Source organism: Hesperophylax consimilis, chromosome 4 (assembly GCF_061612785.1).
Source record: "Hesperophylax consimilis isolate HC1 chromosome 4, BYU_Hcon_1.0, whole genome shotgun sequence".
In the NCBI taxonomy this organism is placed as follows: domain Eukaryota; kingdom Metazoa; phylum Arthropoda; class Insecta; order Trichoptera; family Limnephilidae; genus Hesperophylax; species Hesperophylax consimilis.
In genome coordinates this window covers 13,546,753-13,571,909 of record NC_142839.1, presented here as the reverse complement: position 1 = coordinate 13,571,909, position 25,157 = coordinate 13,546,753, and the positions used below count along the sequence as shown (strand labels likewise).

The 25,157-nt window shown below is 32.7% G+C and overlaps 2 protein-coding genes across 7 annotated transcripts in view; one reads left to right on the top strand and one right to left on the bottom strand.

Annotated features, from left to right (window-relative positions):
- The window catches only part of vari (MAGUK p55 subfamily member vari), a 16,105-nt gene extending 9,214 nt beyond the window's left edge, over positions 1-6,891 (bottom strand). The window contains exons 1-4 of one of the 4 annotated variants that reach the window (XM_089651372.1): positions 6,642-6,891; positions 2,252-2,361; positions 762-917; positions 64-246 (exon numbers count right to left, since the gene is read on the bottom strand). In XM_089651372.1, the coding sequence (XP_089507498.1) occupies positions 64-246; positions 762-917; positions 2,252-2,361; positions 6,642-6,726 (534 nt within the window). In that variant the 5' untranslated portion in view covers positions 6,727-6,891. Of the gene's footprint in view, positions 1-63; positions 247-761; positions 918-1,084; positions 1,206-2,251; positions 2,362-6,641 lie in introns of those variants that run through there. The other 3 variants (XM_089651369.1, XM_089651371.1, XM_089651373.1) reach the window with 3 other exon arrangements.
- On the top strand, positions 1,897-25,157 carry Uro (Urate oxidase). 3 transcript variants are annotated; one of them, XM_089651375.1, is made up of 4 exons: positions 1,897-1,967; positions 20,648-21,100; positions 21,574-21,884; positions 24,871-25,157. In XM_089651375.1, exons 2-4 carry the CDS (start codon positions 20,677-20,679, stop codon positions 25,042-25,044), a joined length of 909 nt encoding a protein of 302 aa, XP_089507501.1. In that variant the 5' UTR covers positions 1,897-1,967; positions 20,648-20,676; the 3' UTR covers positions 25,045-25,157. The 3 variants fall into 3 exon arrangements, with proteins under 3 accessions (XP_089507501.1, XP_089507502.1, XP_089507500.1); XM_089651376.1 differs by lacking the exon at positions 1,897-1,967 and adding an exon at positions 14,538-14,657; XM_089651374.1 differs by lacking the exon at positions 1,897-1,967 and adding an exon at positions 20,288-20,425.

The window sequence follows — 25,157 nt, the reverse complement described above, 5'->3', positions numbered from 1 at the left end:
GCATATTTTGGCCTTTTTAGCGTAAATACTTCTGTCTATAAGTAATGAATAAGTTGAACATACCGTGAGACCGAGAGGCTGGTCTGGGTTTTTCCTTATACCCACTATTTTGATTGCATCCTTAGCTGGCATTTCGCCGTCGTCACCAACAAATACCGAGTTGTCAATTATGTCTTCCGAACAGGCGACACTCAGTAAACGCGACACCCAGAGGGCTCCCACTTGATCATGAGCATCGATTAAGGCCTGAAATAGAACACAACATTAATGGAAATTCAAAATATCTGTGGTTTGAGAATAAGAATGAGATTTTCCATAGATTCTAATAGCAAATTAGAAGATAACATTTCAATGACTCATAATATTAGTGACACAATTGATTATTACATAATATAACTAACAAGCATCTAACAAGTGTATAACCGTAGGGAAAATAGCATTAAGTACATATGTACAAAATGATAGAGTGATATATTACAAGAGTGTTATTTTACAAGTATAAGTCATGTTCTTATTCCACTCATAGAAACACTGCGTGCAGGAACAATCGACTTTTGATAGTAAGAAAATAACAAAGATTTATTACATTTGCTGAAGATAAGGGTCAGAATCGATCTAATAAGTGTGCCACAGACGTAAACAATGGTTTTATAATTGCTTTGTTTCTAACCAAGTCCACAAACTTTTGAAAACCATCAAAATACCCCCCATTTAATTCTGTGGAATACAAATAATGTAAATAGTCATAATATTTTATTTACCTTAAAATGTGATTTGGAGAGTAGAATAGCAAGTTCAGCCTGCTCTATAGTGCGGATATTATTCCCTCTATATTCACTTAACTTTTTGATAATTTGAACATTACCCAAAGAATGTGGTTTTATAGGTACTGGGCCGTCTAACTCGCAATCAGAATTCTGAAAATTGAAAAAAGAAACCCGTTGTACAAATAAATTCTAATTAGAACATACAAACTCTTGAGTTGGGCGTGACACATTAACTGTAAATAAGCGTGAATATAAAATGTATACAACGAAGATTTTTGTATCGTAATGCAGTATAAACTCAAAATAAAGGCGCTCACACTTAGAAATGCAGATAAAACACAGGTTTTCAGTTATCGATCACGGAAAATGTTTGAAGTGATCCCGAGCCACGAACGAACGTTGACAAACAAGTGGCACACCCACTACACGCAAAGGTAGGGATGTATACTCAACACTCAATCGACATCTAATGTGTCATTATCGTCACTATATTGTTTTAGTATTTTAGATTGCTGTCAATGTTATGAAAATAAAGGATATAAAACGTAAGCTAGTTACTGTAACAAAAAAATCAAAAACAAAGACATTTTAACTTTATCACTAATCAATTTTTTAGTAAAATAATTACCTCGATAATTTTTTTTATTTTTTTTTAAATAACTTAATGTCTTAAATTGATTATAATAACTGCAAACATGGTTTTCTTAAAAAAATAGCTTACTGTCATATATATATATATATATACACATTCATGTTACACTTCACAAGAGTGCCTCTGCCTGTACAGTGTAAACACAGGGATATTATATCGCTACCAGGTAAGGTATCGTAGAGCGGCGGGTAGCGGTTGTAGGAAGCGATTTGTTAATGCGGGTCTTGAAAAGGCCCAGATTATAATACACGAAGAAGGAAAAATAGATGACTGTAGCACGTTTCACATGCGAGCAGACTTACAAAAAAACTGTGTTTTTAAAAAATTTTGATTTAAGTGATGAATAAAGAAATTAAATATAAAGAGCACTGCAATTTTTTCGGAATTACAAACTCATGGAATGTTGGGACCTATCGACGCAAAATAAAAATATCGGTCATTTAATCGCTACAACCCTACACATGAATGTTCAATGTTGCCAGTAAATAAAAAAATGTTATGCTGCGACTACCTGTGCAGGTGCGCCGACTGCAGAAAATAGAAAGCAGGTAATATTTGAACATTATTTTCATATAATACACCAATTTATTGCATTATTGAACAAATACACATATTTTTATTCCTTCGTAAGAATCATAAAACGAGCAAATTCTGGATATTAGTTTTGAATATTGCAGTTGAGATTATAATACCGGTTTTGTTATTAACTTCTTTTAGTTGATGACTCCAGAAAGAATAATAGCATTCGATGAGTCATCGCCCACAAATTTGCGGGATCTTTGTGGTGATGGAAATATAATATGATATGATATATTATGTGGGCACTACTTACTTTCATTCTTTGATGTTTGGGGCTGTCAAGGAGGCCTTTAAGAAAAATTTCTTCTGTGTTATTTAAATTAACTTCATTATTTATTACTTCCGGCTCTTCTTTGATTTCAACTGAAATAAAATAAAACTTAGGTTAAATAAAAAATAGATACAAACTAAGATCCTTTGTTCTCGTCGTTCATCTTACCTGGTAGAAAACCCACCGCATAAACGTTTGATTCACAAATATTATTGACGATTTATAATATTTAAAAATATATAAATTTTATTTTTTAAATCTAAAAACACACAGGATTCTCGCTAGCTGGAGCCAGTAGATCTATGCTGTGCCCATCAAAGCTATACATTTTTACAAATACCCCAAACTTGGTAGTTATAAATAAAAGCCTGAGGTTTAGATATAATTTATGATGCGCAGTGCGGGGTTTTAACCCTTTTGAAATTTAGGTAAGACTATAATAGTTCAGTCCACTAGGTAAAATGCGCCTGAGTGACTGAGTGATTGTGTGTACGTTTATTTTTTGGAACCAATAGTATGGAGCAAAATTTGTAAAAATACTTTTGGTAAGTAGGTACTGTGTCAAAATTCTATTTTTAAATTTCGTACGAAAAGGCTCGAATAATTGAAATATAATATTATTCTCAACTTGCACGGGGTTAAAATTCTTCTCCGTAATAATAAAGGCAAAAAATTAGATAACTTACAATTACAATTGAATTTCGAAAATCCCTAAAATAATAATTCTAATATATTGAATAACCAAGTAAATGTATCTTATAGTCCTAATCTAGCCCTTCACGGTTAATCGTTCGTTTTTGAGATCAAATCATAGAAATCGTTGTATCTCGCTTACTGTAATGGTGAGAAATATGATGTAAACGGTGTTGGAAAGAGAAAACACCACGCTCTATATTCCATTTAGATGTTAACCACAGAAGAATTAGAATGTGCACCTTTATGCAGGGCCGGCCCTGAGCAAACGGCGCCTGGCGCGAGTATAATCTTGGCGCCCCTTGTCAAACCCAGTGGACGCCTAGGTAGGTGATCACTGTTATCAATAGTATTCGGATTATTTGTCTTTTTGTGTGGCGCCGTTTTTATGAAAAATAATCGCAAGGGCGATGTGTTACGACTGTTAGGTGTTAGGTATTATCAGCACCTAGGAGCCTTGGCAATTCGGCGCCCGCAGCGAACTGCTCCAATTGCGCCCGCATAGGGCCGGCCCTGCCCTTATGAAACCAAAGGTTCCGAACGCAACGAATTTTTTACTAATTATTTTTATATGTAACGAAAAAATGTGAGATAATAAAGCTTGTAATAGGTGTATTTTATCACCTTTCCAAAGCAGTTTTTAGTTTTCGGATACGTTCAGAAATATTCCACTTATTTGATTATTTTGCAAAGTGAAAATACCTTCTGTCGGGAGGGGTATTAGGAGCTAGACCAAGCTAGACATATTTCCAGTAAACCGTTCTATTCTCCCCGTAAACCTTCTCCCCTTTGATCAACTTCCACTCCAACACCTACATTAATATTTATGTATATCTATCAGTATTTTGTATCTTATGTTAGTTTTTATTCTCGTGACGAAGAAAGGCACTTCAAACCGGTAGAGCAACATGAAAATAAAGTGGTCTAAAATAAAATGATGTCTGTCGTAATGATAAGTAGTTATCGGCGGAGAAAGAAAGTGTCATGTAATTTATTTCGCACCCTCCAAAAGCTAGGGTGAGCTTTCAAGCAAGGGTTTTGTGTACACATATAAGATAGCTTATTAGTCTTATTAAAGAGACTAGGTAATATCAGCGTCGGCTCTGACTCAAATGGCGCTAGTAAAAATCTTAAGGACGCTGTAATGGGTGTTAGGTGTTTTGCAAGTGGGCGTCCGGAGCGGACTGCTCCAATTGCGCCTGCACGGGGCTGGCCCTGGTTAATATCCGATGAGAGAAAGTTGAATCAGTCCGTTATATACGTATATAATAATAATTATCACAGACCCAACTTTGACTATTTTTTTCACCTGAAATATAGGGTGTTAATGGAGGTACTTGACTTACTTTAACCAGTGATATCTGATATTATTTAGTATAGTTAAAAATCTCAAGTGGCATTTAAGTAATTTTTTAAATCTTAAATTAAATTGATCAGTGACGACATGTGGAAGAATTTTTTTTTTCAATGTTCTATTGCGAGTTCTTTGAATGTACTATTCAAGTTCGGTTATTATATAATTACAGGCCGAAATAAAATACAGAACTCAAATAAAAACAGAACTTGAAAGAACTTTCACAGAACTTGAAAATTAACATTGAAATTTTAAGAATTCTTCAAATTCTCTGAAACAACCCACAATGTTACACATAAGATCCCATAATGTTAAGGTATATATTACACCAAAAATAAAGATCCCATACCTCAGATTGCTTACATGATGGTATTCCTGCAATGTGTACATGTGAAAATATGAAGCTAGTCAAAGAATATGTTTATTTAGGTGTCAATATTGATTGCTTTTTCAAGTGGGATATACAAATAAACAAAGTTTGTGCACGACTAAGATCAATTGTAAGCAGATTGTATAAACTAATTATTTTTTGTTCCAATCTGCACACTTCGAATAATTTATTTATCTCTAGCTGAATCTGTTATAAGGTATGGAATAACAGCTTGGGGATTTTCCTGTAAAACTAATATCGACCATGTTCAATCCGTGCAAAATTCATCGGTTAAATTATTAGCTGAAAAAAAAATTATAAAAAGAAAGGCATAATATTCTATACTTCTATCAGTCTCAAAATTCTTTCAGTGAGAGCAATTCTGTAGTACAAAATTATATTTCAGCACATAAATAACCCTTTATATATAAACAGGCTAGAACACAATCATAATACTCGTTTTAACTTTAATGAAGGACTTATTGTACCTATGTATACAAATAAATAAGGACAAAGAACGTTGAACTATATGATTCCCAGTTGTTTTAATATATTACCTGCTGAAATTAAAAACTCTGCCCAAAACAAACAATTGGTGAACTTACTGAAGACTTAGCTTACTGAAAGAATTAATTTGTATTAGCTTACAATTATATATTATTCTAAAGACTTTTAAAATTGTTATTTATGTTTTCGTAATTTTCTTTTGCTATATTTCTGTAAAATATTTAATTATTTGTTTTATATAATTGTAAAAATGCAAACTCACTATAATAAGATTTATAATGTAAAGAACCCGCTAGACAAACTGCTAAAAAGTAGTTTATCGGGACTTTTTGCCTTATATTTGTAAAGTGTGTAAAATATTAATAATTAAAAAAAACCGTCTTTTAAAAAAAAATTGTTAGCATCATTATTTAAGTCAAACATAAATTCTGTTCTTTTCAATAATGTAAGGCGATTTGAAGAAAAGATCAACGTTTGCTACTGGTAAATACCACTGATGTATCGCCCACAATTCACTCATAATTTATGCAAATTCCTCCCACATATCACCCACGTACCTCCTACGTACTCTCTGAAATTTTCTCCCCGGGGAAGGTAGCAAAAAGATGCCACTTACATAAAAGCGTAAAAATATTAAATCAATAGAGCTCTTCTTTAAAATGGTATTCCGTAATAATAATATAATTACCTAATGGATATGTGCTAATAAAAAATCTCTCGATAAATCTACCCACGTACATTATGAAAAGCATAATTCTGTTTATTTACTAAACACGGTTAATTTACATAATGGTAAAACTTTTATACACGTAAGTTAAGTGCATGTTTCTACGTCAGTAGGTACTTTAATTTAATGTTAAATTCAAAAGTATCTATTGTGGCGCTATATCGTAAAAAGCACACACAAATAAAACAGGTGGGCACTTTACTTTCAGTCTCCATTGAAAGCTTTGGTTCGAACTTCTAGAAGGTAGCAATCGATGATTATACCTGTGGGAGTTGTAATTTATTCTGCCCTATTCTTAAGAAAATAATGTGATGAACGAGGAAAAATAACATTTGCATGTTAATTAAATTAACTAGTGGTGCCAATTTGAATAGAAATAGAGTAGAAATTTGATGAAAGACAGTAGTTTTAGAAAATAATAATAAATGTCAAAATAAGAATGCTCGGCATACTAATCTGTTTCTTTCTTTCCAGTGGTTTAACACCATTAGAATTTAATAATCATGTATCCGAAATTCTCTTTCGTGAAATGACAATACGTTGATTGAAATACAGTGCGTTTGTTTTATTTAATCAATATACAGGTAATATCGAATGAATCTTTTGTAATAGTAATGTTTATCTGTCTCGGAATGCGGGTAGGTTTATAAATGGACATCTTTGAGTTCCTGTTAAGTCAATATTAATACACTGAAAAGTTGAAGAAAAAAAAACAACTAACGGTCTCCACGGCGACGGCCTGACGTCACATAATCTCGGTAGCCACGAATGTCATTTGTGAACCTGCCTTTCCTGCGGCCAATCATTTGGAATGAGCTTATTTAATAGTATGGAATAGTGAATCACAATCGCGCGTTACTCAATGCATATCACGGAAGTCCGGGTGACGTTTGTACTTGTAGCCTAGCGGCGAGAGCTTTAACACGACACGCGGGCGGCGGGCGTCGGTCGCCGAAGCTTTGCCGACGTGTGGCCTGCGAGCTGCGAGCTTTCTCGGCGGCGCGCGCATCGTCGCGGCGCTGAAATATTTCAGGATGGTGTTGCTACTTCGCTGAAAGTTTCAGCATTTCACGATAAGATTTCAGATATAAGATGTTTAGGGTACTTGAATAAGATACACGATTCAGATGTGTACACTGTACCGTCTATACACTGTATGTACATACAGTTAGAGACGTAATTCTGTAGAGATAAGATAAATGTATTATTATATCGACTATGGAGTCTAATCACACTGTAAAAGATGGCAAGGTACTTACTGTCGTTTAATTCAAAATACTGTATCGCAAGTGTGCGCAACGAAATTTTGATTAATAATTATGACATAATTTGTTTTTCCGAAACATGGTTGAACTCAACAGTGTTTAGTAAAGAACTATTTGATGACGTAATATTTAAAAGAGATCGTGAGTCCACCAAATTTTTGTCTAAAAAAGGTGGTGGAGTTCTAACTGCAGTTTCTAAAAAAGTTTTTGTGTCATGAAAAAAAGAGTGGGAGAGTGGTAATGAACATTTGTGGCTTGTGATCAAGTCAACTTCTCATTCCAACTCACTGATTTTTAATAATAATAATAATAATAACATGGAATTTATATAGCGCATTTTAGTGTCATTTCACTTCAAGTGCGCTTAACTACTCGTATAACAAACTTTAAAAAAAAAGGTAATTCAGTATTAATGGTTCTTAAAATTATTCCTACAGTGTGCCTTACACAATACAGATCTAATATTTTAACACTAAATACACTGTTTATACAAAGTGATGACAAAACTTAGAATAACAATAACAGTAGGACAGGACAAAACACGAATATTAAAACTAAAACGTAACATAAAACAGGAGGCAGTTTGTGCTCAGAAATGAGAATTTTCTGAGCAGACACTTTAAAAAGGTACAATAAGGAGACAACCGAAACCAAACAATTACCGGAAGTTTTAGAATATGGCTTATTATAAAATATTGAAAAGAAGTTAAAATTTATAAATGGTAAGATTTTTTAAATAATTTTGTTTTTAAAGCTCGTTTAAATTCAGCCAAATTCTGGAGATTAGTAAGAGCTGAGGGAAGTCTATTCCAGATGAGAGGGCCTGTTACACTAAAAGAACGATCATAGTAAACAGCTCGATTTGACCTAGAAAGTTCGATTAGACGATTACTAACATCTAGATCTGCTGACCTTAGAGTAAGCTGTCTATTGCTTAAGTTTTGTCGGATACATAGTTCCGATATATATGCTGGCGCCATTCCTTGCAATGCTTTGAAGGTCATTAAGCAGATCTTAAACTCTATTCTTTCAGGGCATCGAAGCCAGTGAAGGCGATCCCTTAGAAGTGGGGTTATACGGCAATACTTAGATTCACAAAAAATCATTCTTGCCGCAGCATTAAAAACTGACTGGATTCTATTGATTTGTATCTGAGGTAGGCCGGCATATGCACTATTGCAATAGTCCATACGTGAGACGACGAACGAATTTATGAGTGACTTTGCTCCATCAGAGGGAAGGCATCTCCTGATTGATTTTATCTGCCTTAAATGGAAAAAACCAGAACTCACAGCTTTTGAAATTTGCGATTCAAGAGAAAGAATATTGTCCATAGTGAAACCTAGAAATTTTATTTCTGCAGAAGGGATTATATCCGTATCCTGAATACGGATTGGACTGAAGTCAAGGAGAGCTTGCCTTCCAGGGGAAGCTATCCACATAAATTCTGTCTTTGTGGGATTTAGTTTAAGTTTATTGACAGACATCCAACTTGAGATCGTGTTAATGAGGCTAACCACCTCGTTTTTAAGGACGTCTTTTTCGTCCGGAGAACAAAACTTGAAAATCAAACGATCATCTGCGTAGCCTTGTGATTCAAAGCCGGCTGAGTGAATTAGTCGTTCAAGACGATTCGTATAGAGAATGAAGAGAATGGGGCCTAGGACAGAACCCTGGGGAACTCCAAATTCTATGGGAGTTTCAGGTGATGTACCTTTATTGAAAGTTACTGAGGCTACTCGTCCAGACAGGTACGATGTCATCCATTGGAGTGCATCACCTCGAACGCCAAATTCGGTTTCAAGCACATTTAGTAAAATACTATGATCTACTGTGTCAAATGCCGCACTCATGTCAAGAACAGATATCAAACCCAACTTACCTGCTTCCATCCCGATGATCGAGTCTGAAACAACCCGCAAAAGAACAGTTTCCGTTGAATGAAACCGTCGATAAGCGGATTGATTTTTGGCAAACAGACCAACGGAGTCCAAGTACCCCACTAATTGTTTGGCAACGATTTTCTCAAGCAGTTTTGATAGGAATGGTAGGTTGGATATTGGCCTGTAATTATCTGTATTATCAGTATTAAGATTTTGTTTTTTTAGTATTGGAGTTATAATTGATTTTTTAAGTGAACCCGGTACAAGTGAATTTACAAGAGACTTCCGGATAATTTCGGTAATTACAGGTGCTATATCCGGGAGACATTTCTTTAAGAGCCAGGTCGGTATGGGGTCTTGAGCGCATTGCTTGTTTGGGCAAGACTTCACAGAACGTACGACATCTTCTTCCGTTACTGCTGCAAAAGTAGTGAAGTTACCAGTGAGCGGAGTTGTTGCTGCGACAGAAGGCAATCCTACCCCACCGAGAGCCCGAATTTTTTCGACTTTACTCCTAAAATATGTCGCAAGACTATCCGCTTCAAGAGAGGAATCAATCTTGATGTTGCTCTCTCCACATAAAGTTTTTATATTTTGCCACATTTTTCGAGGGTCCTTTTCTGCCTCAATTTGTTCACACCAAAAGTTAGATTTTTTTCTGCGTTACTTCTTCCTTGTAAGCATTTTGTTTCGCAATCCAAAGTTGCCGATTGCTGAAAGTCGGGTTTCGTCTGTACAACCTCTCGAATTTATTTATTTGCGTTCTATAAATTCCTCCTAGTATTACTGTTGGAATTACATGATCTGTATTTAAAGCATTCAAATTCCAATTCGCAGTTAATTATTATTGGTGATTTGAAACTACCGGAAATTAAATGGTTACCTGACACTTCATTAAAAAATTATGTTCTTTCCCCCTCTAATTATAAAAGCCTGAAAGCACACAGTCTTATCAACCTTTCATCAATTTGTAATTTAAATCAATTCAATTATGTACTGAATACAAATGAAAATTTACTAGACCTTGTTTTATCTGACAATGTTAAGATAGATATACGATATATCACCAGACTTAAATCAATTAATGATTTAAAACCAAATTAAATCATTATCACCCTTCATTTGAAATTAACTTTAAAAAAATGAAAATAATTTTTTAGAAAATAATATAAATGTTTCAAAATATATACGTCAGGAAGGAAAACTACGATTAATGTCAATAGGATCTACTGTCCGTTAATAAGATAACTCTTTTTAAAAATAGGAATGTGAATAGAATGGTTTTCTTGTTTAATGAAAAATTGCGGGAAATAATTATTTTTTTTTAAGTATGTTATTAAATCAAAAAATCAATATTGTGTCCCTGTCTGATTTAATCAGCAATTGATTGCTCTTCTTAAGAAAACAAAATAAAGTTACATATTTGTAATAAGCATTTACTTTGTGGCTCTTCATAATTTTCAAATAAAAAGATATAAATTTGTTTTAGACCACTTTAATTTTGATTACACTCTACCGGTTTGGGAAGCATCCTTTCTTCGTTAAGAGGATATTAAAAATAACCTATGGTACAAAATATTGACAGATATATAAAATAAAATCTGTATATATTTTGTATCATAGGTTAGTTTTAATATTCTCCTGACGAAGGAAGGGTGCTTCCGAAACCGGTAGAGTGTAATTAAAATGAAAGTGGTCTAAAACAAATTTATATATTTTTATTTGTAAAACAAAGTTAGACTTTTGGACTAAGGTAAAAAAATTAGTAACCCGTTAGATTATAATGAATTCTCTAATTTAAGGAAAATGGAAAAAAATACTAAGTGCGTGTTATAAATCAACTCTGTCGAAAGTGGTCTCAAAATCTTTACGAAAATAAATTGTTTTCCTAAAGTAGCAAACATATTCTTTAAATATTTGTCATCTGTTTATACCACGTTGGAATCACCTACTAATGATTCAATGTCAAACATAAATAAACACAACCAAAGCAATCTAGTTAAATACATATTAGTGCAGATAAAGTAAAATGTTTATTTGAGTAAATTCCGGTAAAGGTCCCCTGGGCCTGATGAAATTCCTTCTTTCTTTGTCAATTGCTGTGCAGATTCTTTATGCTTACAGCTTTTTTATTATGTTTAATGAATCTTTAACCACGATAACTTTTCCTGACTTGTGGAAAGAGGCACATGTGGTACCAGTATTTAAATCAGGTGACCAATCTTAAAAAAATACACACGAATTAGTATAGTATCATGTTTTGCCAATGTTTTTGAATCTCTGTAATATAAAAAAAAATATTTTATCACCCTTTGAACCCTTTCTCTGCGTCAGGCAACATGGGTTTGTTCCTCACAGATCTGTCAATTCAAATCTTTTGGAATTTTGTAATTATGTGTGTATTTCTTTTCATGAAAGATTACAAGTAGTTGCAATTTCTACTGATTTCCAAAATTGTTTGATAAAGTTAACCACTCCATCTTACTAAAAAGCTTCATCAAATACGAATACATGGAGACCTATTTCGCTGGGAGAAATCATATTTATATAACAGAACACAACTAGTTCTTTTCAATGGATACAAACATCTCCCATATTTGTAACTTTTGGTGTACCACAGGGGTCAAATCTTGGCACCTTTTTCTCTAATATTCATGAAAGACCATGGTATAAAATTAATCTGTGATTATGCTTTTTGGCCGACTATATTAAAATTTTTCGTAAAATTAAGTCTGTTTCCGATCATCAGCTGCTTAAAAATGATCTCCTCACACTACATAACTGGTGTACTGTCAATGTTTAACTTTAAAGTTCATCCGAAATAGAATTATAAAGAATTTTTCCTACGCTGTTGATTATTATTCTTAAAACAGTGTCTTCCATAAGAGATATAGGAATCACTTTTGATTCTAAATTCATATTTGATGTACATATTAATGACATTAAGTGCAAATCACTTAAAATTATGGGATTTATTCACAAAATATGTAAGCCTTTCAAAGATCCTCAATCAATGTTAACCCTTTACAGTCCCTTAATTAGAAGTAAACTTGAATATGGAAGCATTACGTGGAATCCACATTATAGAAAACATTGTAGAATAGGTTAAAAAATGCTAAGACTGCTATCTTTATTATTGTTACTATTATCTTTCAAATGTGGTCTACATAACCATCATAGATCATACGACAACCACTTAATAATATGTTTACACAAAATAATTCACGGCCATCACGATATTGCATGATGTCTTAGCAAAGTTGAAATAAATGTTCCCAATTCCCATTGTTTAAGACGCCATAGCATGTTCCACCTGAAAACATAAAAAAAATATCGCCTATTTTAGCCCTCTGAGCCAAATGTATCGACTATATGATAAGAATAAGTGTGCTGAAGTAGACATTTTCGTCGATATTATATGGATTCAGAAAAAAAATTTCTGCTACTGCTAAAAATATGTTGCGCTGATTATATTATGTAATTCTTGCGTCTCAATGTATGTCTCTTGTGTCTCTATTGTCTCTTATTTTTTTGTACTTTTTTCTGGTATATATATTTTTTTTAAAATTATAATATTTATTTAGATGTATGAAAATTAATGTATCCTATGTGTGGATAGATTCTTGTAAATGTTGTTATAAATAATATTATATAGATACAAAAAAAATATTTGTTTGTAAATCTGCACATGGTTTTACCCAGTTTTGAGAGCTCCAATGTTTCTGTTTTCATTGTACTTTAACGTGGTACTTACTTCACCAAGATGGATCACAGAATAATTGTAATTTAAAAAAGCACAATGGTCCAAGGACATTTTTTTACTTTTTCTAAGCGGTATTCGGAAATTAGTTAAGTTCCGAAAGGAGATGATTCTAAAATTTTACGTTTAAACTTTTTATTTTTGTATTGCTTTGCATGAAAGATAATTACATAAAAGGCGATTTTTTTTAGTTTTTCTTAAATTTACGTATCAAAGTAACCATTTTTAGATGTTAAAATGAAATTAAATTCACAGATTCATTATTATACTCAAATAAATTTCAAAGATAATGTGAGTAATTTGGTGTCTCCACAGCGATATTTTTTTGAATACGTTCTGAATAAATTTATAGATTTTTTGTCGTACTGTACATTTGTAAAAATACAAATGTACATAGTACATCGTTATCATCATTGGTAAATAATTTTATGTTCCTGTTAGACACATAGTAAGTTTTTAATCTGATACCACAAATATTACTATTTTTTCTCACAATTTACCACAATAACAATAGTAAAATAATATTGAATGGATTTAACCTTTTCCTACCCAACGCTCCTAGTGTGAAAGCAATTAAATAATAGTTAATTTTTGCGCAGCAAATTTTTTTCTGTAGATTTTCAAAATATTATTAATTTTGTAAATATTTGTTTAATTGTCAGTATTTATTATAATTTAATACTTTGTGTTTTCGGTTATTTTCTATTTTTCTTCAGTTTTTATTATCTTTGTTACATTTAAATGTCTCTCCTTTCCGCATAACACATAATTTCTATATATTCTATAATTCTTCGGCTTGTTAGTCCTCCATGATATACACACAAGTAATAGAAATGGTAGTAGGAGATCTTAAAATAGGTTATTTGTAACTCTAAAATTAAAAAAAAATTATTTATTTTGGTTTTATCTGTTCCATGACTATACAAAAAAGTGACAAAACATAACACTTTTAATGAAAAAAAAACTAATCTAATAATCTAGGTGACGTAGTTTTTAAAATCACTTTGCATGAATTTATAGCACTTTTCTAGACTTTATATCATTTTTAATGACTTTATATCACTTGATTTATACCACTATACAAAAGTATTCTATTTGTCTATTTGGTCCGGTGTTCCATTTCTTCAACCATTATGCTTAATTTTTCTAAAATTTTTTTTTTAGATTTTATTCATTTTAAAATTGTAATTAGGTGATTTTTAACTCAGAAATGTTTTTTAAGAAATAAAATAAAAAATTGTTTTATTTGTTCCATGACTGTACAACAAAGTGACAAAACAGAACACTTTTGTTATATAAAGTCATTATAAGTGATGAAAAAATTAATCGAATAACTAAGGTAACGTAGTTTTATCACTTTGCATGACTTTGTATCACTTTTCATGACTTTATATTACTTTTTATGATTTTATACAACTTTTCAAAAGTGTTCTGTTTGGTCCGATTGCCATTTTTCATACATTTCACTTACTTTTTCTAAAACAAAATTTAATGATGAAAATCTGATAAATTTGAAAATATCAGTATTTTTTTCTACCAGTTTCTATGATGTCAATCTCAATATTGTTATCTTAGAATTGTAAAATTATTGACGTAAGAATCTACACCATTATTTCATCACAGATCTACGAATAAACAAAACATTTGAGGCAGCGGAATACGCTGCCCAATAATAAATCCGGTATGATAATCATTTTAATATGATGCCCCAACGAGGAAGATAACAGCCGACTAAACTTGTTATATAGTGCCGAGTCGATTATTTTATTTAAATAATACTTCATACATCATAGTGCAACCACTTCTCGTCGGAGATCGACGTCTAGCTGGTGAGTTCAGTTACAGATTCTCGTCCAGGAATCTATTATTTGCTTTTTCTTTGTGATATTAAATATTCATTTCATTATTTTATCATATATACAGAAAATAGGAACACGGTTAATACTAGTTTAAAACAACCTATTTGTATCAATTAGATGATTAGAAGTAAGTACCGTGTCCCTACTTACTGTTTGTAGTACCTACTTACCTAGTTGGAAACGCGATTGGCAAGTTTAAATTGGACATGCGTTTCTCATTAACTAGTTTATCCAAGCAATATTACATAACTAGTTCTATGATTTTGCTGCTATGAGTACCGTTTTACCCTCTCTTGCTACTACATGCATTGTTTACGATAAAGAACGAGTGATTATAACAGAACTATCCGTATTTGGTAGATTTGTCTATGGGAATTGGTAGGTAGAAAGCTGAATAGCAGCAGGGGACAACAGTTGTTGTTTTGACGTTTTATAATATCTTGTTTGTTGTGTGAATGTCATTCTTATATTTTTAATTGCGGCTAAAGTTAATTAATAATTTTGTGTAAAATTAATATATTTTTTAAAAATTATTTTCAATTTGTCACGTTCTCTGTCCATGATTGTACAATTTCATTATCAACTTACATTGCTCATGAATTATGTCAGAAGGTCAGATCTCATTTCCTAGTACTAGGAACTATAAACGGTTAGATTTTAATTCCCTAGCATTAATCATTCATTCAAGATAAGTTTATAAAAAACTATTATGAGACGACCACAGTCTACCTACGTGCATTTGTGAAGTCTTTTGAGTCGCTGTTAAGTTTCGGTTCTAGTCGCAGTTCGCAGTGCAAAATTATATTGATTTTATTATTAAACTTTTTTGTGTAGGTATTGTCATTTTGTTGTAAGAAGAGTATGTGTGAAGTATCTATGAATATGAATGAGGCAAGGAGTGTGTGCCAATATCGAGTGTTTGGTGGTCCGACCTCTCTGTCTACCCCTGCGTAGCAACGGCGTGATGGTTGGTTAGTTAGTTAGTTATACCTTCACAATTCTCACGGCAATTCTTTTGGATAAATATATACCTACACAATCTCTCGGCAATTCTTCATAATAATTCATGTTTCAGAAATATGGTTAGTCGGTATCTACCTATACGATCAAAGAGGTTTACTAAGTCAATAAAAGGTAATGCTTCAAGTTAGGTACTTATTTCAGCTTAAATACAGTTAACCATATAATAATATTACACCCACACAAAAACTTTATTACAAACCTCAGGTAAAATTCAACTTAGTCCAAATTTTCATATTTTGACATTGCGGCTATCTAGGAGTTTTCTCTAATAGTAAGTTACATTATGTGTAAGTATCTTTTGTTATAATATTGTATAAACCTACCAATTTATTTGGTTTTCTTATACAACTACGTCAGTCGCGATAAAGTTTAATTTATGTTTACAAAGGTAAATCATTTGTGACACATCCATTATATTTGGTTCAGGTAAATAGATAGAGGAAGTCTGAAATGCTTGAGGAAGATGTGGTGGTATGATCCAGTGAATCAAATACCAGTCGGGTCTCTTGTCAAGGATAACAGAAAAGTGTGTATGAGTGTGAATAAAGCAAGGAGTGTTTGCAAATACAGTTAGTTGTACAGTTAGTTGGTGGTCAATTCTCTCTGCCTGCGCCTTCGAGGAAATATCGTTATGGTTAGTTATTACTTATCTTTCTGGAGATTCGTCTAGTTGAGATTCGTATGTTGGCGATCCTGATGAATTCCATTTGTTTTTTATTTATTCACATTTAAACCCGCTAAACTACTTATGTAGTTTGTCAGCAGGGACATAGAGACAACATTTATACACTCATAAGATACAATTTGAACGGTACATAATTACATAAATTGGTTACATTGCAGAAAAGTTTAAATAGCAACATAAAAGCCTTATATAATAAGCAAGTAAAAATAAATGTATGAACAAATTAGTATTATCAACAAGTACATCAATAGTTTCATAAATAGAGGTAGGTAGTCAGGTATTACAAAATAATTGTTTTTCCATTTTCTAAGAATATGAATTCCATTTCAGGGGCATCAGTATAGATCATTATTATCCAATAACCATTTCCTTAGATTATATTTAACATTAGCAGTATACATGTTATTATTTTTAATTGTCATTGGTAATAGGTTAAAGATTTTGGGTACTATATAGTTTAAAGTTCTTTCACCATATTTATTAGTACATTTTGGAACTACCAGTCCTTCATTTTGAGTGAATCTTGTGTTATGTTTATGGCAAACTCTTTCCCTATACAATGAATCAGACAATATAACATTTTGACTTACAATATTATAAAACAATAATCCTCTGACAGGTAAAACATTCAGGGACTTGTATATTAATTTAATGTTACTTCTGTGTTAATTGTCATATTTATGGATTAACAATTTTATAATGGAGTTTTGTAATGTTTGTATATAGCTTATATTAGTTTTACAAGAATGTCCCCAAGAAGTAATTCCATAACGTATAGTGGATTCAGCCAGAGATAAGTAGATTAACTTTAAAGTACTTATAGGTACGAAATATTTTATTTTATAAATCCTACCCACAATAGCTCGTAGACGTTTACAAACATTAGCAATGTGTACATCCCATTTCATGTAGCAGTCAATAGTAACACCCAAATATACATAACTTTTGACAAAATCAATGGTTTCACATGAACAGGGCTGTGCAACATTTTTATGTATGCAGTCAAATGTGTGTGTATATAATGAAGGAATTACATTACATCTGGCGTGTGGAGATCTGATGTGCATAATTTTAGTTTTTTTGGCGTATAAAGAGGCCTGCATGAATTCCATTTGTTTTTCTATTATTTAAAAGAGTTAAGCAACCGTTTTTTTTATTAACTTACATATATAAAATATTAGAAATTTATTAATTATCTGTTCAATTTATTCGTATTCCTGTTAAAAATGGGACTGCAGGCCTTTGACGGGGATGTTGGAATATGTGTTCATAAAAATTCTGATATTTTCGCATTTCGTCTATATATTTATTAGGATAAGCTCAGATGCGTGAACATTTGTTCAAATATATTCTGAATGTACTGATAGTTTGTTAGGAAATGGCGTGTCATTACGATTATTAAAACTACACACGTTAAATAGGTACCGAATACCTTCATAACGTTCGAAATGAGTCAAACATGTTTAATTAATCCAATGGCTGTAATCGTAACTTTGTTTACGGCAAACATTACAACATTTATATGTTCTAATAAAATACACATGTCTTACTTAAAACTAAAAAGATGTGCAAATAATGGAAATATCTCGACAGTAATTTAGAGCCAACCAAATCTTGTTGACAAGAAGTAACGGAGCTGGAGAAAATTAATTTATCTGACTTCTAATCGATGTACAATTTATTGTACAAGTTTATTGTCATGTTGCAATGTATCGTTAGTTGATAAAGTTCTAAAGTATTTCTAAGTACACGAGGAACGAGGTATGTGTAATTTTTTTTTGAATTATACCTTTTGTCCAAAGAAACGTCACTATTTCAATATTCCTTTTAAACTTTCTTCACGCAGATAGGTACCGTAATGTTGTAAAAAATGCGAATAAGAAAGTCCAAATAAACACAACGATATCACATCTGAAAAAATAATCTTTACCGAACCATTTAAACGACTACCATCTTGAAACTGAAACGAAACCTACCAACAAATTTACAAACGAAGTAAAAAACGGTCGAGTTAATACGGGACTTTTTATGCTCAGTTAATTATTGTAACCATTATTATGAACTGTGAACACAGGTAAATAAAAATAAAACTGTTGTCACACTAATCTGCTTCCCCTTAAACGGCTTCTGTCAATTCCATAAATAAAAGAAACAAGGAAGATGGGCTATGAACCATTATTAATATATATGCAGTTTGGTAGTAGCTCGGCGACAGTCGGCACGCTTCTACGCCATCATATATTATTTCTATTATCTATGGTTTCCGCCCAACTTTACATCGTCAACCAAGTTAGTTTTTTGGCACCTTTTAGCATAGTTTCTCTTGAGCGCCATTGGATGACGTTACATTTTTCAATCCAGTTGTTATCCAGCGTGGTGTCCTTGTATAGGAATTTATTAATAGGCAATGTAATCACAATTTTCACGTTGATAAGGATAACAGCGATTACAAATCGAATTGAAACGAACAGCGATGGTCGACAGATTGCTAAATTAAATGCAAATTGAATCAATATAATGATTAATCGGTTAGTAAATACTATTTGATAAGCCGCATTACGCATTCAAGTCAATTACATGCTTCTAAGAGGTACCAAACAAAAATCTATAAGTATCTATCTATATTGTATAATTTTAGGTTTTTCTTTCATATATTCAATAACATTATTATTCATTTTGAGAAATAAATCAATATCTCTATTTTTATTAACGGATGTATTTAAATATTTTTTGGTTTGACTGAGGAGTGAATCTTCCTCTCCAGGGACTGGAGTCAACCGCGCTAACAACTCTCGATTGGGTAGGAAGTGGGTTGATTTCCTTTTCCAAGATCCGCATTCATTCATTCACGAAAACGAAATGGAAATTCAAATAGATTAAAAACCGCTTATAAACAAGTTCTGCTGTGTAATTATCACTATGCGTTTTGCCTTCTGAAGGCATTATTTCGCCTTTCCTAGATTTGATGTTTTCTGGTTTTGGTTATTGAGCGCAATTTTTCGAATTTCGATTTTCGATTTCCCTGTTTCACCCGACTTTCAATCAAAACTCTTTATTTTAACCTTTTTTCTTACTGAACAATAAAAAATTGATTTGAACGATCATGAAGTACCTATCTGTTTTTTTTTGCGACAGATAAATAGATATTTCAAATTTGTATAGCTCACGCTGGAAGTGATGTTTCGATCTGAACGTAGTTGCGCTGACCATGAAATTTGTTTAGCTCATGGTGGAAGTGATGTTGCAATCTGACGGCACAGAAAGTGGTTGTGCTGACCTTGAAATTTATTTAACTCATGGTGGAAGTGATCTGAAAGTAGTTGCGCTGACCTTGAAATTTGTTTAGCTCACGGTGGAAGTGATGTTGCAATCTGACGGTACAGGAAGTGGTTGTGCTGATTTTGAAATTTGTTTAGCTCATGGTGAAAGTGATGTTGCAATCTGACGGCACAGAAAGTGGTTGTGCTGACCTTGAAATTTGTTTAGCTCATGGTGGAAGTGATGTTTCGATCTGAAAGTAGTTGCGCTGACCTTGAAATTTCAGACAGAAAAATTTGCGCTTATTTGATGCTGCAAAGATCACCTTTCAAAATGTATTTTTCTGTTGAAAACAGATTTACGATAAAACTTACTTCATGATTCGTACCGTTGTGCTTTATTTCATATTTTTGTGTGTACTGATTGAGTTCAGTGACCGGTCTTTCGTCTTTTCAAATCATTTTTTTTAATAATCATACACTTAAAAAAAGATTTTTAATTTCGCTTGTGTATTTTTAAATTACATTTCATCGGTATTGTTTAAGATACGTATGATATATTTTGGGGATTAGATAAGTGTCTTATAAATATAAAGCAGCGTTCAGTCGAAGTCCGACCTTTAAAACGGCGCAACGTAGAGAGTAGAGTATGTACTATGTAATATTACATGACATATTCGCACACTTGAAAACATTAAATTCAAGATAACCGGAGCACGTAGTTAGTTCGTCAGTTCGTCAAGTTTAGTGTAGTTAGATAACCATGTTTTTAGGTAAAATAAATTTATTATGTACCATTTCAAATTCAAAATATATTTTGTTTCGTGTTACATTTTTAAATCAAATATATACCATGTTTCTTTTCAAATTCAATATATTTTATGTTGTCTTTCAATTTCATTAAATTTCAAATTACTACAGCTGATTACATAGTGTGCTTGAAACTATGTGACAAATTGTTATCTTTTCAATGATTTAAAATTGTTTTGTTGTAGAATCCCACGCAAAAACAGTACGGCGTAAGATGGTGTTGGAAGATCGCTATGAGATCACAGACCAGGGGTATGGAAAGAGCTTCGTGAAGATACTCCACGTCAGGAAGAATGGACTGGAGCACACAGTCAAGGAGTTTGAAGTGAACACAATCCTCAAGCTGAACAATCAGAGAGATTACAAGCAAGGGGACAATAGAGACATTGTGGCAACAGACACTCAGAAGAACACCGTCTACGTTCTTGCCAAGAAGCATGGCATTGTAACTCCTGAAGGATTTGCTGTGCTGTTGTGTAAACACTTCTTAGAAACCTACAGCCACATCGTTTCTGTGAATATCAAAATTGACGAATCTCCCTGGGAAAGGATCAGGAAGGGACAGGATGCACATAATCACGCTTTCGTTTTTAAACCTATTGCTTTGAGGTCTACGAATGTTTCGCAAACGCGCAATGGTAAGCTCTCACTTCCTTTCTAGAAAATGTTCTTTATAACAAAATTCAGATTTTGGCATATATTGCAAGCTTCTCAGGACCTTATTCGGACTATTGACTCATGACTTCGAAATCTACGTGACGGTACGAGTGCAGATTGTTAGCTCGCTGCAATTTTTCTATTAACACCTACGGTGCTTCGAAAAATCAGTTTAACTGAAAATAAACAGACAGGACGCACACCCATTTCTTGCAAACTATCTTGCAAAGTCGAGTATTAAAGCTAATTTCTTTAAGACAGACTTTCTCCGCGTTTTAATAAATTTAAAATTAATATTTATTTAACTTAATTTCAAAACTACAAAATAACTTAAATATTCAAATGGTAACATGGCGCGTCACCTTGGAAGCCAAGAAAATTGTCGCACGCAGTATTAGTTATGTTAACGACGAGGGGGCTTTTGCAGTAATCCTTCTAAAACTTTTTTTTTCAGGACCCATCGTTGTTACCTCTTCTCTGACCGGCCTCAGAGTCCTGAAGACGACTCAGTCCAGCTTCGAGAACTTCGTCCGCGACGACTATACCACCCTCCCGGAGGCCGGAGACCGCATCTTCAGCACGGTGGTGGACGCCAGCTGGGTGTACAGCACGCACGAGGGCGTGGACTTCAACGGGGCCTGGCACAAGGTGAAGGACGCTATCCTGGACAATTTCGCGGGGAACACGCGGACGGGCGTAGCCTCACCGTCCGTGCAGAACACGCTTTACCTGGCGGAGCAGACGGTTCTGGACAATGTCAGCCAAGTAAGTATCCCATAAAGGCGGAAACTATTCTAAGAGAATGAGTCTTATATACTTGGTGAAGAAAGTATGCCATAAGGCGGGAATCTGTGTGTTTAAACTGTCTAATGGTGAGCACTGGCATCAGCACAGCTTTTCTGCCTCCTAACCACTCGAGCGATTGGTGTCTTATCTATATATAGATATGACATGCTCGTTTAAATTATAAATTTACCATATTATTTAATTAATACCATTCCTCAAAATATTAATCTGAAAACGTAATAAACTACCTACTGCGGTTTAAAGCCAATGAATCCACCCAAATGTAACCGTCCATCCCATATTTTTAGGTTCTATAAATTTTACACACTATGACAAGCAACATTATAATACGATTACGATTCTTATACACCATAAAGCGACAGATTAAAAGCAACAAAAACGGTGAGAGGTTTTTCTGTCCCAAATTTGTATGTCAATGCTAGTTTTTGAGCTTACGAGAACATTCCTACCAAGAAATACATGTATCCATTTAATTTTACATAAAAGTATTGGACTAGATTCCAGATTGTTTGCTCCACATTTTTCAAATGCTTTTGCTGGCTAGTAATTACTTGTTATTCATCTGAGGTCTTCTCCTAACGAAGGTTGGCTATCGTCATTCGATTCGATTATCAGTTCGATTTTTGATTAATTTGTTACTTTACAACTCTTCACATCAATATAATATTGATTTTTTTCTCATTTTTATGATATCTAATATAATTTCGCATTGTCTTTACTGTTTTTTGTCTTACGTATTTAAAAGTGTAAAAAATCTTGTGTGGTTTGATCCTAATCACAGCAAAGCTAAAATTGAAAATTTCTCAGGGAACCAAATAACTTAGTTTTTTTAAATTAAAGGAAACAGTCCATTCAATTTGCAGAAACATAAACCGCACCCGGTAATCAAATAAACAAATACATTACAATGCACGTACATTTGAGTTATCTGTTTACTACAGTGCATTTTTTATCGTCCGTTGAACTTGAAAGAAGATAAAATACCACAAGGAAAATATTTGTTTTGTAGTACAAATATATGTATTACTAGTAATTATTTCATTGACAAAGCTCCTATTTAAAAAAAAACGTCTTCAGTCTTCTTTAATTTGATAGCGAGAATAACCGTTGGTAACAGTTAGTATTGCTTTTGTCATTTTGGGTTCATTTGCTGTTCATTCACAGTGACAAATAAATGAAAAAACTTTCTTGCGTTTTTTAGTGCGGAAACGGTATGCTATTTGTGGTAAAACAACCGTTTTAATCGAACCGTATTTCTTGCTGACTTTTTAACTAAGTAGGTACTAAAATATAGATTTTTTTTTGTTTTTAAGACTGTAATTTCGTTATTAAATTAAATGTAATTTTATGCTTTAAAAACTTTAAATCTGGCCGATTTAAACACATACCTATATTTATTATTCTGTCAGTGAATACATAACTTATTATATCACCAGGAAAAATAACCTGGTTATAATGAAGATTGTTAAGGGTCATTACTTACAATCACTTTAACCAGTGATTCCTGTTATTATTTGAATTAAAAATTCAAATGAAGTTTTGAAATCTGGTGATTTTTTGATGAGTTTTTTTTTCAAAACTAAATAAAATATAAGTATTTCTATATGTCGTAACTGTCACTAGTATCCGACCAACCTCTCATTCCGCTCCTAACTGTACAATATCTACTGATTTTTTAAATGTTTTAAGGTGAAAACAAAAAAATTAAGTTTTATTAATGAAATTATTAATCGTTAGGTATTACTGTACAAATTATTTGAAACAACATTCAGCATAGCGCACAAAAGTGGTAGGTACCTAAGTGCAAATTTGCGTAAATACAAATCAATTGCCCACCGCGTTTGTAGCGCTCGTTTAGGGTGAATTGCCTAATACAAAAAAAAAGATAATTTAATTGGTAATTGACGTTTCGCGAGAAATTTACATGACTTTGCATTTCTAATACCTACAGGCAGACTGATATTTGTATACATTTTTGCTTTGATCCTTAAATGTATTTAACATGAAGTAAACTCTTTTATTTTCATTTTATCGATGCATCTCACACATTTTTGTACAATACCATTTCTTCTGTAATTTCAACTCCTACTCATTCATTTGATTGGCTTGATCGTACCATGTCCTCCCGAGATATCCTTACTATTTCTCCTACCCACATGTGTATTAATATATTTTTTTTAAATAATGATAGCTGCCTGTGTCCTAATACAATCCTTATAATATATAAACATAAATATAAATTAATTACATATTTTCACAATTTAAAATTAAAATTAATAATGAAAATAAGTAATTTGGTGATTTTTCAAATATCTCCATTGCTCCGTACATCAAAAACTTCTTATTCTGTTTTTTTTTATAAAGGGGAGTCTTATTTGATATCTTTTCCCTCGTCTTATGTGTGTTCTTGTGCTTAAGGTTTTCATTTATTCTTCGAAATTTAATTGATACTATTAATCATTTTGAAGATTAAAAAAAAAATGGTTTAAATGACAAGATATTTATTAAACTGTTTCAACATTTCATTGATTTTCATTAATCCCTTTCTCTTCATCTGTTTTGTAGTATTGTCATTTGTTTAATATATATCCATCGTTATATAAGAATAGAATGCTGCTACAGTACCTAATTGCTTTATTTACGGTTTACCTGGAAAATATAAATTTGGAATCTTCTTGTTCTTTTTTTACATTTTTTATTGTGTTTTGAGAAAAATTCATAATAAAAATATACTCGTAATTTGTATCTTCCTTTGTGCACTATGCCATTGGAATATGTTATTGAGACATATCAGTAATATGAAACTAAAACAATATTTAATCGTTCCTAGTGGTCGCGGGTACATGTTTTATTACTCATATGTTTAGGTTATGTCAATATCTTTTGAACTCTTGTGGGTCAGTTAGATTTCCATGATTTGTAAACAGATATTGTTTATTTCTAGATTACCAAAATTTCGATGGTGATGCCAAACAAGCACTACTTCAACGTGGACTTTACCAAGTTCCCCGCCAAGCTGACTTCTGGCGACAAGAGCATCGAGGTCTTCCAACCAGTCGACAAACCCTCCGGTCTGATCAGGGCCGAACTCAGTCGCAGGGGAAAGAGCAAACTTTGAATGAGAATTACTGACACCAATCAAACAACAATCATGTGCGAATAATTTGAATTTTGTAGACTCCAATAATAATCATTAATAAAAGTATTTTAAGAGCATTAATACTGTATTTT

Bases quoted from the DNA above. Each gene is read 5' to 3' on its own strand.
- Uro (XM_089651374.1), top strand. The intron at 21,101-21,573 runs GTAAGCTCTCAC...TTTTTTTTTCAG, and splicing joins TGTTTCGCAAACGCGCAATG to GACCCATCGTTGTTACCTCT. The intron at 21,885-24,870 runs GTAAGTATCCCA...GTTTATTTCTAG, and splicing joins TTCTGGACAATGTCAGCCAA to ATTACCAAAATTTCGATGGT.